The following is a 13,529-nucleotide window of genomic DNA, read 5'->3' on the forward strand; positions in this document are numbered from 1 at the left end:
TCCGCGGGGAGGCCGGGGGCGGGGCGTGCAGGTCCAACCCCGCCTCCCGCGCCCCGCCCCTTGCGCGCAGCCCGCGGCGGCCATGTTTACTCAGGGCACAGAGGGTCCTCGCGGCCGCAGCGGCCCGGGTTGCGGTGGCCACTTTAGATTCGGGCAAAGGCTTCGCTCTGTTCTGTTTCCGCCGTCCTGCTTCCTGCCGAGGCCGGCCTAGGCAGCCGCGTTCCGAAGGACGCCGCCGGGAGCTGCGGAGGTCAGTGCGCGCTGCCGCGACCGGGGCCCTCAGGCGGGCGCGCGACGAGACCAGGGAGGAGGCGGGCGGGGGCGCGACCCGAGCTGGCGCTGGCGTTGGATTCTTGAGACCTCACCGCGTATGTCCACGCGTCACAGCCCGGTGCTCCTTACCTGGGGCTGGACCCCTCACTTGGGGCCGGGCTCCTCACCTGGGGCTGGACCTGTTACCTGGGGGCCGGGCCTCTCACCTGGAGCTGGACCTCTCACCTGGGGGCTGGACCCCTCACCTGGGGCTGGGCTTCCCATCTGGGGCCGGACCTCTCACCTGGGGGCTGGACTCCCCTCACCTGGGGTCGGGCTCTACCTGGAGGGGCCCGGCCCCACCCGGCTGGACCTCCTCCCTCACCCGTAGCCGGACTCTCTACCCAGAGGCTGGACTCCTCTCACCTGGGGCTGGACCTTCCTACCTGGGGTCGGCCCCTACCTGGGGCTGACTCCCTCTCACCCGGGAGGCTGACTCCTCCTACCTGGGGCTGGACTCCCCACCTGGGACTGACTCCTCCCACCCGGAGGCTGGACTTCTCACCTGGGGCTGGACTCTACCTGGGGCTGACTCCTCTCACTCCAGAGGCTGACCTCCCCACCCGGGGCTGGACTCCTCCTCACCTGGGTCGGGCCCCACCCAGCTGGACCTCTCACCTGGGGCTGGACCTCTCACCCGGAGGCTGGACCTCTCACCTGGGGCTGGACCTCTCACCCGGAGGCCGGACCTCACTCTGGGGGCTGGACTCTACCTGGGTCGGCTCCTACCTGGGCTGGACTCCCACCCGAGGCTGGACTCCTACCTGGGGCTGGACTCCCTCCTGCAATTTGGGGATGGGGTTTTTACCTGGTGGCCGGACCTCCAACATCCACCCAGTCTCTAAAATGGGGATCTTCATTTCTACAGGCGCTTGAGGTGATGAACACTCACTAATGTTCAGGAACCCCTGGTTTAAATTAGGGGAAATGTGCAGTGTCTGGATTTCACAGAACTCCTGTCTGGAAGGAAGGAGTGCAGATAACATGGCTTTTTCTGGTCTTTGATGGGCAGCAGCTGTGATTTGCATCAGATCATTTGTGTTTCCTGCTGAGAGGCTAATGATTATTATTAGTAATAGTAACATGTGGGCCGGGCGCAGTGGCTCATGCCTGTAATCCCAGCAATTTGGGAGGCTAAGGTGGCCGGATCACCTGAGGTTAGGAGTTCGAGACCAGCCTGGCCAATGTGGTGAAACCCTGTCTCTACTAAAAAAATACGAAAATTAGCCGGGCGTGGTGGCACATGCCTGTAATCCCAGCTACTCTGGAGGCTGAGCCAGGAGAATCACTTGAAGCCAGAAAGTGGAGGTTGCATTGAACGAGATCATGACACTGCACTCCAGCCTGGGCAACAAGAGTGAAACTCCGTCTCAATTTAAAAAAAAAAAAAAAAAAAAGGTAATATCTGATTTCACCGATTTCTTTTCTTTTCTTTCTTCTTCTTCTTTTTTTTTTTTTTTTTTTTTGAGACGGAGCCTCACTCTGCCACCCAGGCTGGAGTGCAGTGGTGCGATCTCGGCTCGCTGCAACCTCTGCCTCCCAGGTTCCAGTGATTCTCCTGCCTCAGCCTCCTAAGTAGCTGGGATTACAGGTACCCACCACCAGGCCCGGCTAATTTTTGTATTTTTAGTAGAGACAGGGTTTCACCATGTTGGCCAGGCTGGTCTCAAGCTCCTAACCTCAAGCAATCCGCCTGCCTCAGCCTCCCAAAGTGCTAGGATTACAGGTGTGAGCCACCATGCCTGGCCTGATTTGATCAACTTCAGTAGAGGCCTTAAAATCTGGATTGATGGGGCAAGAGAGCCATTGCAGGTCATTCCCTAATCTGAAATGCCATTGTTCTGTAAACCACCATTTTAAAGTGTCATAGCCAACTGGGCGCGGTGGCTCACACCTGTAATCCCAGCACTTTGGGAGGCCAAGGTGGGCGGATCACTAGGTCAGGAGATCGTGACCATCCTGTCTAACACAGTGAAACCCTGTCTCTACTAAAAAATACAAAAAAATTAGCCAGGCATGGTAGTGGGCGCCTGTAGTCCCAGCTACTCAGGAGGCTGAGGCAGGAGAATGGTGTGAACCCGGGAAGCGGAGCTTGCAGTGAGCTGAAATTGCGCCCCTGCACTCCAGCCTGGGCGATAGAGCAAGACTCCGTCTCACAAAAAGTAGAAAAATAAATAAAAAATAAAATGTCATGGCCTGGGCCTGTTTTAACCTGTAGGTGCTCCCGAGGCACCTGTCACTTAGATTAGCCACAGCTGCTGACCAGCTGCCGAGCAGAGTGGACTAGTGCAGGACAGCGTCCACTCACCCTCGCCCAGTGGGGGGGTTGGTCATGGTTTTCACGCTTGCCAGTGTCGACTTGGTCTTTCCATGCTTCTGGCAGAGAATCTAGACTCACCCTTGGTCTTCTCATGCCTTCGAAAGTTGAAATCAAAGCACGAACATATTTTTTGTTGGAGATGGAGTCTCACTCAGTCGCCAGGCTGGGGTGCAGTGGCGCAATCTCCGCTCACTACAACCTCTGCCTCCCAGGTTCAAGCAATACTCCTGCCTCAGCCTCCTGAGTAGCTGGGACCACAGGCGCCCGCCACCATGCCTGGCTAATTTTTTGTATTTTTAGTAGAGACGGGGTTTCACCATGTTAGCCAGGATGGTCTTGATCTCCTGACCTTGTGATCCACCTGCCTCGGCCTCCCAAAGTGCTGGGATTACAGGAATGAGCCACCGCTCCCGGCCGCTGGAACATATTTTTAATAAGCACGTGAGCTGGTGTGATGAGATCCCTGTGTAAGGGTTTTTACCTATTTCTTCTTCGGCAGCCTTGTTGAGTGCCTACTGTGCGGCAGGCTCTGCTGATTCAGCAGTGAGTCCACCAAACAAGCCCTGCCCACAGGATGAGTCCAGCAGGGGAGGTGGCAGAGAGGCAGCCTTCAGGCCACAGAGGCTGGCCTCTTTCCCACCAGTGCAGTGCTGAGGCTGCACTGGTGGGAAAAATAATCCAGCATCAGAAAACCCCCACCGTCATAAAGCTTGTGTCTTAGCAAGTGGGAGACAGCTGAGTGGTGCTCCCTCATCTGGTGGACAGTGACTCCTAACCTAATTCTTCAGCCTTTCTCTTTGTTTGATACCAAGTTTATTTTTTTAAGTTTTTTATTATTTATTTATTTTCTTTTTTATTTCTGAGGCAGAGTCCTGCTCTGTGGCCCAGACTGGATTTCAGTGGCACAATCTTGGCTCACTGCAGACTCTGCCTCCCGGACTCAAGCGATTCTCCTGGCTCAGCCTCCAGAGTAGCTGGGATTATAGGCACGCGCTACCACGCCCAGCTAATTTTCGTATTTTTAGTAGAGACGGAGTTTCACCATGTTGGCCAGGATGGTCTCGATCTCCTGACCTCGTGATCTGCCCACCTCAGCCTCCCAAAGTGCTGGGATTACAGGAATGAGCCACCGCACCTGGCCCCAGGTTTTTATATTTGGCAAAGGAAAGAACTGCATACCATTTTAGTCATTGTAAAATTATTAAAACTTTCTTTTCTCTTTCTGTCCACTCCCTGCCTACCATATCAAATAGGGTTCCTCTTCCTTCTAATCTACAGATTTTCTTTTGGTTGCCATCATTGTAGACTTCTTAAGTCTCCATTTGATCAAAAGGTAGTTTTGGCTGGGCACGGTGGCCCATGCCTGTAATCCCAACGCTTCAGGAGGCCAAGGTGGGAAGATTGCTTGAAGCCAGGAATTCCATACCAGCCTGGGCTACAAAGCAAGACCCTGTCTTTATAAAAAATAAGAAAGGCCGGGCGCAGTGGCTCAAGCCTGTAATCCCAGCACTTTGGGAGGCCGAGACGGGCGGATCACGAGGTCAGGAGATCGAGACCATCCTGGCTAACCCGGTGAAACCCCGTCTCTACTAAAAAATACAAAACACTAGCCAGGCAAAGTGGCGGGCGCCTGTAGTCCCAGCTACTCGGGAGGCTGAGGCAGGAGAATGGCGTAAACCCGGGAGGCGGAGCTTGCAATGAGCTGAGATCCGGCCACTGCACTCCAGCCTGGGCCACAGAGCGAGACTCCGTCTCAAAAAAAAAAAAAAAAAAAGAAAGAAAACTTAGCTGAGTATGGTGACCCACACCTGTAGCTGCAACTGAGGAGGCTGGGGCAAAAGGATCCCAGGAGTCTGAGGCTGCAGTGAGCCACGATCACGCCACTGCACTCCAGCTTGGGAGACAGAGTAAGACGCTGTCTCTTAAAAAAAAAAATTTTTTTTAAGTAGTTTTAACAAACGATAAGCGCTGGGGCTCTCTCTCCCTTTGCTTCTGGCTCTTCTGGTTTGGACTGAATAAAATCAAACGTGTTTTAAAAGAATCCAGAAACATGAAGAATTTGCCCGCTTCCCTCCCTCGGCCTTTCACGTGTAGCAGCTGGACGTGTTGCTGGCCTCTCAGGAAGCTGTGTGCCATGGGCCCCTGCAGTTGTCCTGTTAGTATTTGGGGGACCCATTGCCAGTCTCCCCAGGCTCACACACAGGCTCATGGCCGGTGCGGTGCCACCTTTGGGAAAGCCGGCCATGGCTTCTCCCAGCCCCCAGGGTGGGGTTCGGTGCAGGCATCCAGAGCCGCATCCCGGCATCCACAGCCGCGTCCCACCATTCCTGGGAGTAGGGGCTTTGCTGACCACTTGAGCCCTGTGTCTCGGCAGCTGTACTGCGTTCAGCCTCCCACCCCCCTGGGGCCCCTGTCTGCCACCCTCCAGCTTTGTGCCTCCCACCCAGCTAACCAGCCCCCGTCAGCCTCCCGTTCCGTCTTCCTCAGCCAGTTCCCTCGGGGCCGAGCCTGGGTTTTGCTGACTCTCCTGCCTGATTTAGACTGGAGGGCAGGGGCCATTTACCAACCTCCGTTGCCCTGGTGGCCCAGGCCTGCTCGGACTCAAGGTTCTGCTGCTGAGGTCCTCCCCAAAAAAACATGCACAGAGCTGAAAGTGTCAGATCACTGGTTGCAATATGAAAGCTTCTCAAGTGTGATTTTTTTCCCCCGAACTTTCCATCTTTATGCGTTTTCAGATTTGTGGTAGTGCAACTAAGACAGTAGTTCAGAGAATTCCTGCTAACTCTTTACCCAGATCTCACAAACGAGCACAAGCATGACTTTCAAAACTCAGGAATCTGTTTTCACTTTTCCAGCATGCATGGAGTGGCAGTACTAACGGCTGGTGTCTCGCACCCTGCCCTGTGAAGGTACGTGAAGCTGAAAGCCTGGAATGGCTGGAAAGGGGTCATCAGGCAGGCGTCCCCTGCTGCTGGGGTTGCTGGTGGCCGTAGCCACTGTCCACCTGGTCACCTGTCCCTACACCAAAGTGGAGGAGAGCTTCAACCTGCAGGCCACACATGACCTGCTGTACCACTGGCGAGACCTGGAACAGGTGAGGGGCCCCTGCTGTCCTTGGGGAAAACCTCATGTTACCAGCTGGCAGGGCCCCGGTGCACTGACCTGCCCTTCTCCTCGCAGTACGACCATCTCGAGTTCCCCGGAGTTGTCCCCAGGACATTCCTCGGGCCAGTGGTGATCGCGGCATTCTCCAGCCCTGCAGTTTATGTGCTTTCGCTGTTAGAAATGTCCAAGTTTTACTCTCAGCTAATAGGTAAGGGGGTCTTCAACAAAGGAGGAGGGAGTGAGGGATCGTGGTATCATCAGGTGACCTCAGCGAGGCCGCGGTCCCCCCGCCCAGGAACGCTGTCTGTTACAGTCTTGCCTGCCCTCGATCACCGTGGCATGGCGGCTCAGAGCAGGCACTCAGGTCAGGCCTGGGACATCTGAGCCAGCCCCTCTGTGCCTCCACACTCTTGACTGGGAAATGAGGGATGACGGCACTCACTCCCCAGGGCAGGTACAAGAGAAATGCTGTCTGTCTGTGACGCAGCTCTCGCCACCTGAGCCTGCTGCTCCCGCCTCACCTGGCGAACCCCAATGGGGTCAACAGCCTTTATTCCTGCAGAAACAGCACCATTTGCCTTGGGGAATGTTACAAACAGAAACCTCACATTCCCAGAGGCCGCCACTGCAGGGCCCGTGTGCAAATCCTGGGTCTTTCTCTGTGCCCACATGAGGACTAAAAAAAAAACAATTTTAGAACATTTTGTACATATTACATATTGTTCTGAAAACCGATTTTTTTTTTTTTTTTTTTTTGAGACAGGGCCTTGCTGTGTCACCCAGGCTGGAGTGCAGTGGTGCAATCATAGCTCACTGCAGCTTTGAACTCCTGGGCTCAAGTGATCGTCCCACCTCAGGCTCCCACAGTGCTGGGATTACAGGCGTGAACCACCATGTCCAGTCACACAACCTGAGTTTTTAAAGTCAGCAATCACCACTTTTTCATTTCAGTACATTTTTATTGCTTTTAATACCCAGACATGCTTGCAGTGAGTCTGTCCAGCCTGCATGGAGAGCGTTAAGAAGCAGCCATTCCTGGGGAAGGAGCGTGTTTCTGGAGAAGCAGCAGTTCGGCTTCTTGAAGGGCAGATTGGGAATGGAAACCCACCATGACATGGGGACAGCTGGACAAGCTGTGCGTGTCCTGTGGAGGCGTCAGGGAGCCCCAGATGGGGAGGAGTTGGGGGGCCATGAGCCAGGGAAAGGAAGTCCACAGGCAATCCCAGGGCTGAGTCCACATTCCCCTGGAAGCTTCTGCGTATTCCAGGGGTGGCAGCAAGAGGCCGGGAGGTTGGGCAGAGCTGGGCAGACTCCGGCTGGACAGAAACTCGGAGGGCTGCAGCTTCAGCCAGTGAACGGGAGCCCACCCTGGGTCCTTCCTGATCCCACTAAGATGACCTGGAATTGCTAGTGCCCCACCCCCGCCAGCCCCTGCCACAGGCCAAAATCCTTCCTCTCTGGATGAAGAGCACGTCATCCTGGGACTGAAGGTCATCCTGGGGCCGAGGCTGATCCTGGGGCCGAGGCTGATCCTGGAGCTGAGGCTGCCCTTGTTGGGCACGGCATTGAGATTGCTGGGCATTTGGGAAGATGGAAAACCAAGAGAAGAGACGCAGGGGATGGACCTGATGGGAAAAAGGGGAAGTGGGGCTTTGCTGGGGTCTGTGAATTGTTTAAAAGCCCAGGGGGAATTCCAGCACCAAAAATGCAGCAGCTGGAGCCAGACCCACTCCTGGGTATCAGTGAAAAATGTCCTGTTGAGACATTCAGGCCAGACGAGGTGACTCACGCCTGTAATCCCAGAACTTCGGGAGGCCGAGGCAGGGGGATCACCTGAGGTCAGGAGTTTGAGACCATCCTGGCCAACATGGGGAAACATTATCTCTACTGAAAATACAAAAATTAGCTGGGCATGGCAGCGTGTGCCTGTAATCCCAGCTACTCGGGAGGCTAAGGTAGCAGAATTGCTTGAACCCGGAAGGCAGAGGTTGCAGTGAGCCGAGATTGTGCCACTGCACTCCAGCCTGAGCAACAGAGGGAAGCTCTGTCCTTAAAAAGAAAAAAGAAAAAAAAAAAAAAAAAAGACATTTGCAGTCCGAATCCAGCGATCAGTGAAAAGAAAATGCCCGGTGTGCTTACGGGGTGTTCTGGGAACAGCAGGTCCAGCACTCAGACGTCTGTGGCCCCCTTGCAATGCCTGCGTATCTCTGCCTGTTGGCTCCCACAGCTGCCTGGACCCAGTTGCCTCTCACATGGGAGCTTCGAAGTCCCTCTGGCCTTCCGGAAAGGTGGCGAGAGATACTCAGAAGTTCATTTTTCTTCCTGTTTTCAGCCTCTCTTGCCAGCGGCTGACAGGCCAGTCCACGGTGAGGATGTGTGGTCGGCTGGGTACTGTCCTGGGCACACCTGCCCCCTCACCGCCTCCTCCTCAGACCACCAGCCCAGAGGTGGCTCCCGCTGTTGCATGGGGAGAGGGGTCCTGACCCCCTTCCTGCCTGGGAGCCTGTGTTCCCGCCACGTCCCACCTCCTCACGGCTGCTGGTTAGAGCAAGGTCTGAGCCCGGCCCTTGCAAACATTGCCCCTGGAGATGCCACAGCCCGATGGGGTCTCTGGTTTAGTGTGGGGCTCAGCTTGTAGCACCCCCAAGTTCCGTGTCCTCCCTCATGCTTCAGAGAGCAGCCCCCGCAAGAGCCCTCGTGGCACCAGGCTTGGGCGTTTCAGTTCCCGACAGGAGCGCAGGGGGCCTGGGGCCAGACGTCTGTCTTAGACATGGAGACAATGCCCTCAAGGCTGCTTTGCCTGACATGGCCATCAGCTGGCGTTGCAGCAACATAGAAAAATCCATATAGAAAGATATGTGTAGAAGGATCCACGTAGGAGGACCCACTGGATGCTCCTCCGCGACAGGCTCACGTGCTGTCACTGTCTTTGTTTAGTTAGAGGAGTGCTCGGACTCGGCGTGATTTTTGGACTCTGGACGTTACAAAAGGAAGTGAGACGGCAGTTTGGGGCCATGGTGGCCACCATGTTCTGCTGGGTGACGGCCGTGCAGTTCCACCTGATGTTCTACTGCACGCGGACACTGCCCAACGTGCTGGCCCTGCCCATAGGTACGTAGCTGCCGGCCGTGCCTGCACGCCCACGGTGCTGGGCAGGGGCTCCCCTGAGTCAGGGGCTCCCCGGCTGATGACAGCGCCTCCCTTGTGATGGCCACTCCCCGCTGGGCTCCTCAGGATGGTCCGTGACCTGAAACCGGGCTCTTTGTTTTCCCTGCTGGGTTGGGATGCACTTCCTAGCCAACAGCGTGGGTGCGGGGGGCGGCTCTGAGCAGTTTGTTTTCTGGGATATTTGTGTGACTTTTATGATAAGAAAAGGAACAGCTGCTGGTTAGAGCAAGGTCTCTTCGCTTCCCAGGGTGTTTTCTGGGCCAGGTGGGCCCTGTGTCTGATGGGCACCCTCCCGCGCTGTCTTGCAGTCCTGCTGGCCCTGGCAGCCTGGCTGCGGCACGAGTGGGCCCGCTTCATCTGGCTGTCAGCCTTCACCATCATCGTGTTCAGGGCGGAGCTGTGCCTGTTCCTGGGCCTCCTGCTGCTGCTGGCCTTGGGCAACCGAAAGATTTCTGTAGTCAGAGCCCTTCGCCACGCCATCCCGGCGGGGATCCTCTGTTTAGGTAAGTCAGTCGCTGCGGCATGCTTCTAACTGGATTTTGTTTTGTCTTGTTTTACAAAGGTCAAGAGAAATTTGGGACGTTTTCATCCCCATGAAATAAAATGACTCTAACTTTAGCAGTGTTAAAACATTTCAGTCCTAAGCCTCCTGCCCGGGGTCTCCAGGGGGCCCCACTCTGCACCTTGGGAGCCCCTGTGCACTGGTCTGTGCCTTGTCCTTGGGCTGGGGGAGCCCACAAGAGCAGAGGGTGGCTTGTCCCTGCGCCAGGCGGTGGTTCTGGGCAGTGGTGTCCTCAACACAGCTGGCGTCTTTTTTCTTTTTTTTGTTTTAGAGATAGCTTGCTCTGTCACCCAGGATGGAGTGCAGTGGCGTGATCGTGGTCCATTGCAACCTCCAACTCCTAGGCTCCAGCAATCTTCCCACCCAGCCCAACCTCTTTGCTTTGAAAGCAGCTTGTAGTTTCTGTAGTGATGGGGGCTGCACTGTGGCGGGATGTTTACTGATGGCTGTGTTTGCAAGTAAGAAACTATTTTATTTTATCAGGACTGACGGTTGCCGTGGACTCTTATTTTTGGCGGCAGCTCACGTGGCCAGAAGGAAAGGTGTTTTGGTACAACACTGTCCTGAACAAAAGCGCCAACTGGGGGGTATCCTTCAGTGTCCGTGCAGGAGGGTGATGGGTGGGACCCCCAGCCACACCTCCTGGGCCTCCTTGGGTGGTGGAAGCAGCTGCTTCTCCCTTCTGTGCAGCCTGGTCGCAGGGTCAGGATGGAGCCCCTCCCTCCCACTTGCTCCTGGGAAATGCAGACCATGGGCGGTGAGGTCCCGGCTGCCCTCTCTCAGTCCTGTGGAAACAGCCCCGCCCCAGATTAACCCAGCCTCTCTTCTGCTCCTTGGACAATCTGCCTTTTTTTTTTTTTTTTTTCTTTTTTTTGAGACCGAGTCTGGCTCTGTCGCCCAGGCTGGAGTACAGTGGTGTGATCTCAGCTCACTGCAGCCTCTGCCTCCCTGGTTCAAGCAATTCTCTTGCCTCAGCCTCACAAGTAGCTGGGACTATAGGCGCGCGCCAGCACGCCTGGCTAATTTTTGTATTTTTAGTAGAGATGGGGTTTTACCATGTTGGTCAGGCTGGTCTTGAACTTCTGACCTCAAGTGATCTGCCCACCTCGGCCTCCCAAAGTGCTGGGATTACAGGTGTGAACCACCACACCTGGCCTGGACAATCTGCATTTAAAAAGCACTTTCTTAGGAAGTATGTCAAATGTACACGCATAGATGGAATAGCATAACAAATCCCCAACACGTGTGTCACCCGTGACCATCTGTTTTTGTTTGTTTGTTTGTTTTTTGAGACAGAGTCTCACCCTGTTGCCCGGTTGGAGTGCAATGGCACGATCTCGGCTCACTGCAACCTCCAACTCCCTGGTTCAAGTGATTCTCCTGCCTCAGCCTCCAGAGTAGCTGGGATTACAGGCACTTGCCACCACGCCTAGCTAATTTTTGTTATTTGTATCGGAGATGGGGTTTAACCATGTTGGCCAGGATGGTCTCGATCCCTTGACCTCGTGATCCGCCCACCTTGGCCTCCCAAAGTGCTGGGATTATAGACGTGAGCCACTGCGCCTGGCTGACCATCTGTTTTTAACAGTGAAGAAAAGGGTGCAGAGACCGAACATCCTGCGGCCCTTTCTGCCTTGGTCCTGCCTGGAGGGGGCCCGAAGCCCAAGTGGTATGTGTGCACTCGCGCTGTGGCCTGGGTGTATCTTTCAGGAGGGGGCCTGGGGCCTGAGTGGTGTCTGTGCACACGAGCCATGGCCCAGGCTGCATCTCTCAGCACAACTGTCTTCAGGCATCTTCTCTGCCTTGACCCTGCCACCCAGCCCATGGGCTCATGTGTGGACAGGTGCATGGCCTCCTTAACCCAGCCCGCAGACCTCCCCACTGCTGTGGTACTTCTACTCAGCCCTGCCCCGCGGCCTGGGCTGCAGCCTGCTCTTCGTCCCCCTGGGCTTGGTGGACAGAAGGACGCACGCACTGACGGTGCTGGCACTGGGCTTCGTGGCGCTCTACTCCCTCCTGCCGCACAAGGAGCTACGCTTCATCATCTATGCCTTCCCTGCTCTCAACATCACAGCTGCCAGAGGCTGCTCCTACCTGTGAGCACTCTTTTTGTGACATGCATTTTTAGTTTCATTGGAAACAGGTTCACTGATTTACTGTGTGGGGGGTGTATGTGTGTGTTTAAGTTTTGAAACAGGGTCTTGCTCTGTCACCCAGGCTGGAGTGCAGCAGAGCGATCATGGCTCACTGCACCCCTCAACTCCTAGGGAGTCATGCCATCCTCCTGCCTCCTCTCAAAGTGCTGGGATTACAGGTGTGAGCCACCGGGGCGGTTTTTTTTTTTTTTTTTTTTTTGAGACGGAGTCTTGCTCTGTCACCCAGGCTGGAGTGCAGTGGCCGGATCTCAGCTCACTGCAAGCTCCGCCTCCCGGGTTCACACCATTCTCCTGCCTCAGCCTCCAGAGTAGCTGGGACTACAGATGCCCGCCACCTCGCCCGCTAGTTTTTTGTATTTTTTAGTAGAGACGGGGTTTCACTGTGTTAGCCAGGATGGTCTTGATCTCCTGACCTCGTGATCCGCCCGTCTTGGCCTCCCAAAGTGCTGGGATTACAGGCTTGAGCCACCGCGCCCGGCCAACTATTTTTTAAGATAAACACAGGGCGTGTTGAATTAGGCGCTTATGTCAAAAGAGGGTGGCCCAGTCCTCTCTCCTCCCTGAGGTCTGCATGGGATGGGCCGGCCTGGCGACCTGCTGACAGAGGGCTTTGCTCAGGTGGTCTCTGTCTTGGGTTAATTTGGTGACTGGTCTACATATGGTGATGCACCAGCGGTCCCCATCTCTGTCACAGGGGAGGGACACTCACACAGGTATCAACGGCAGAGGGCAGGGGCAGCCAGGCCTGGGAGGCTCTGAGGGCGACAGGTTAGGTGGAGGAAGGACGTTCATGGCCATCCTGACAGGGCCTCAGGGTTGAGGGCATTTGTCAAGGCAGGTCATCTGGCTGGAAGAGGGGGATGGTCAGGGAGGTGCCTGTGGCTGGGTGCAGAGAGCCCAGCGTGGCCCAGGCTCGGGGTCCTGTGGAGGGTGGGCAGGCTTCCTGCGGGGAGGGACTGAAGGTAGCAGGTGATGGAGGTGGAGCTGGGAGCCTGCCAGGACCTGGAGAGGGCACTGCCTGGGCTGAGGGTGGGGTAGTCTGAGTGCAGCTGCCACTCAGTGTCGCAAGCCTCAGGGAGCCAGGAGAGTCCATCACTGCTGGGCCCTGTGGGTGCTGGGGAAGGATCCAGGGCTCAGGCCCCAGGAGAGTCCATCACTGCTGGGCCCTATGGGTGCTGGGGAAGGACCCGGGGCTGAGGCTGGCCAGCTCTGTGCCCATTCAGAGCTTGCTGCCTTGATGGGAACAGAAGGCCAACTCAGGCCACACTGGACATTGAGGGGTAAAAGGGCTGCGGGCCAGGAGGGCTGGGGCCTGAGGTGCTGAGAGGTGCCCACTCTGGCTGGAGAGGACGTCCCACAGCACGGTCCCTGATCCCAGGCAGCGGTCAGGTGCTTTCCGGTGACACCTGTTACAGGGGACGGGGTGGTGCCCCTCAGCTCCCACTGCTCTGCACTGCCCTTGGGCCTGGGAGCTCCTCTGGCTGCTGTGACTGTTCCTCACTAGGGGTTCCTCCAGCTGCCGTGGCCGTGCCTCCGTGGAGCCCCTGGGAGCTCCTCCAGCTGCCATGGCTGTTCCTCACTGGGGGTTCCTCTGGCTGCATGGCCGTGCCCAGGCTGGGGGGCTCCTCCAGCTGCCGTGGCCATGCCTCCATGGGGCCCTTGGGGGCTCCTCTGGCTGCCGTGGCCGTGCTGGTTTGGGGGCTCCTCCAACTGCCATGGCCATGCCTGGGTTGGGGGCTTTTCCAGCTGCTGTAGCCATGCCTCAGTGGGGGCTCCTGGGAGCTCTGCCTCTGCTTTTCTGTGCCTTTGGCTCCCTCTCGTCCAAGGGGTCGGCTCAGGGCTAAAGGGGGAGCAGACCCCAGCCCGAGTCATGGAAAAGAGGGTGGGAAAGACGGGGAGAGTGGCG

General features: G+C 56.3%; 1 protein-coding gene across 7 annotated transcripts in view; it reads left to right on the plus strand.

Annotated features, from left to right (window-relative positions):
* Positions 1-51: 51 nt before the first annotated feature.
* ALG12 (ALG12 alpha-1,6-mannosyltransferase) overlaps positions 52-13,529 on the plus strand; it is a 63,581-nt gene continuing 50,103 nt past the window's right edge. For 3 of the 7 annotated variants that reach the window (XM_017945424.3, XM_021921707.2, XM_009217540.4), the window contains exons 1-7: positions 52-250; positions 5,488-5,726; positions 5,813-5,945; positions 8,675-8,848; positions 9,214-9,408; positions 9,951-10,054; positions 11,340-11,563. In XM_017945424.3, the coding sequence (XP_017800913.1) occupies positions 5,565-5,726; positions 5,813-5,945; positions 8,675-8,848; positions 9,214-9,408; positions 9,951-10,054; positions 11,340-11,563 (992 nt within the window). In that variant the 5' untranslated portion in view covers positions 52-250; positions 5,488-5,564. The remainder of the gene's footprint in view (positions 251-5,487; positions 5,727-5,812; positions 5,946-8,674; positions 8,849-9,213; positions 9,409-9,950; positions 10,055-11,339; positions 11,564-13,529) is intronic. The other 4 variants (XM_021921708.2, XM_031656176.1, XM_017945426.3 and 1 more) reach the window with 2 other exon arrangements.

Source organism: Papio anubis, chromosome 16 (assembly GCF_008728515.1).
Source record: "Papio anubis isolate 15944 chromosome 16, Panubis1.0, whole genome shotgun sequence".
Taxonomy (NCBI): Eukaryota; Metazoa; Chordata; class Mammalia; order Primates; family Cercopithecidae; genus Papio; species Papio anubis.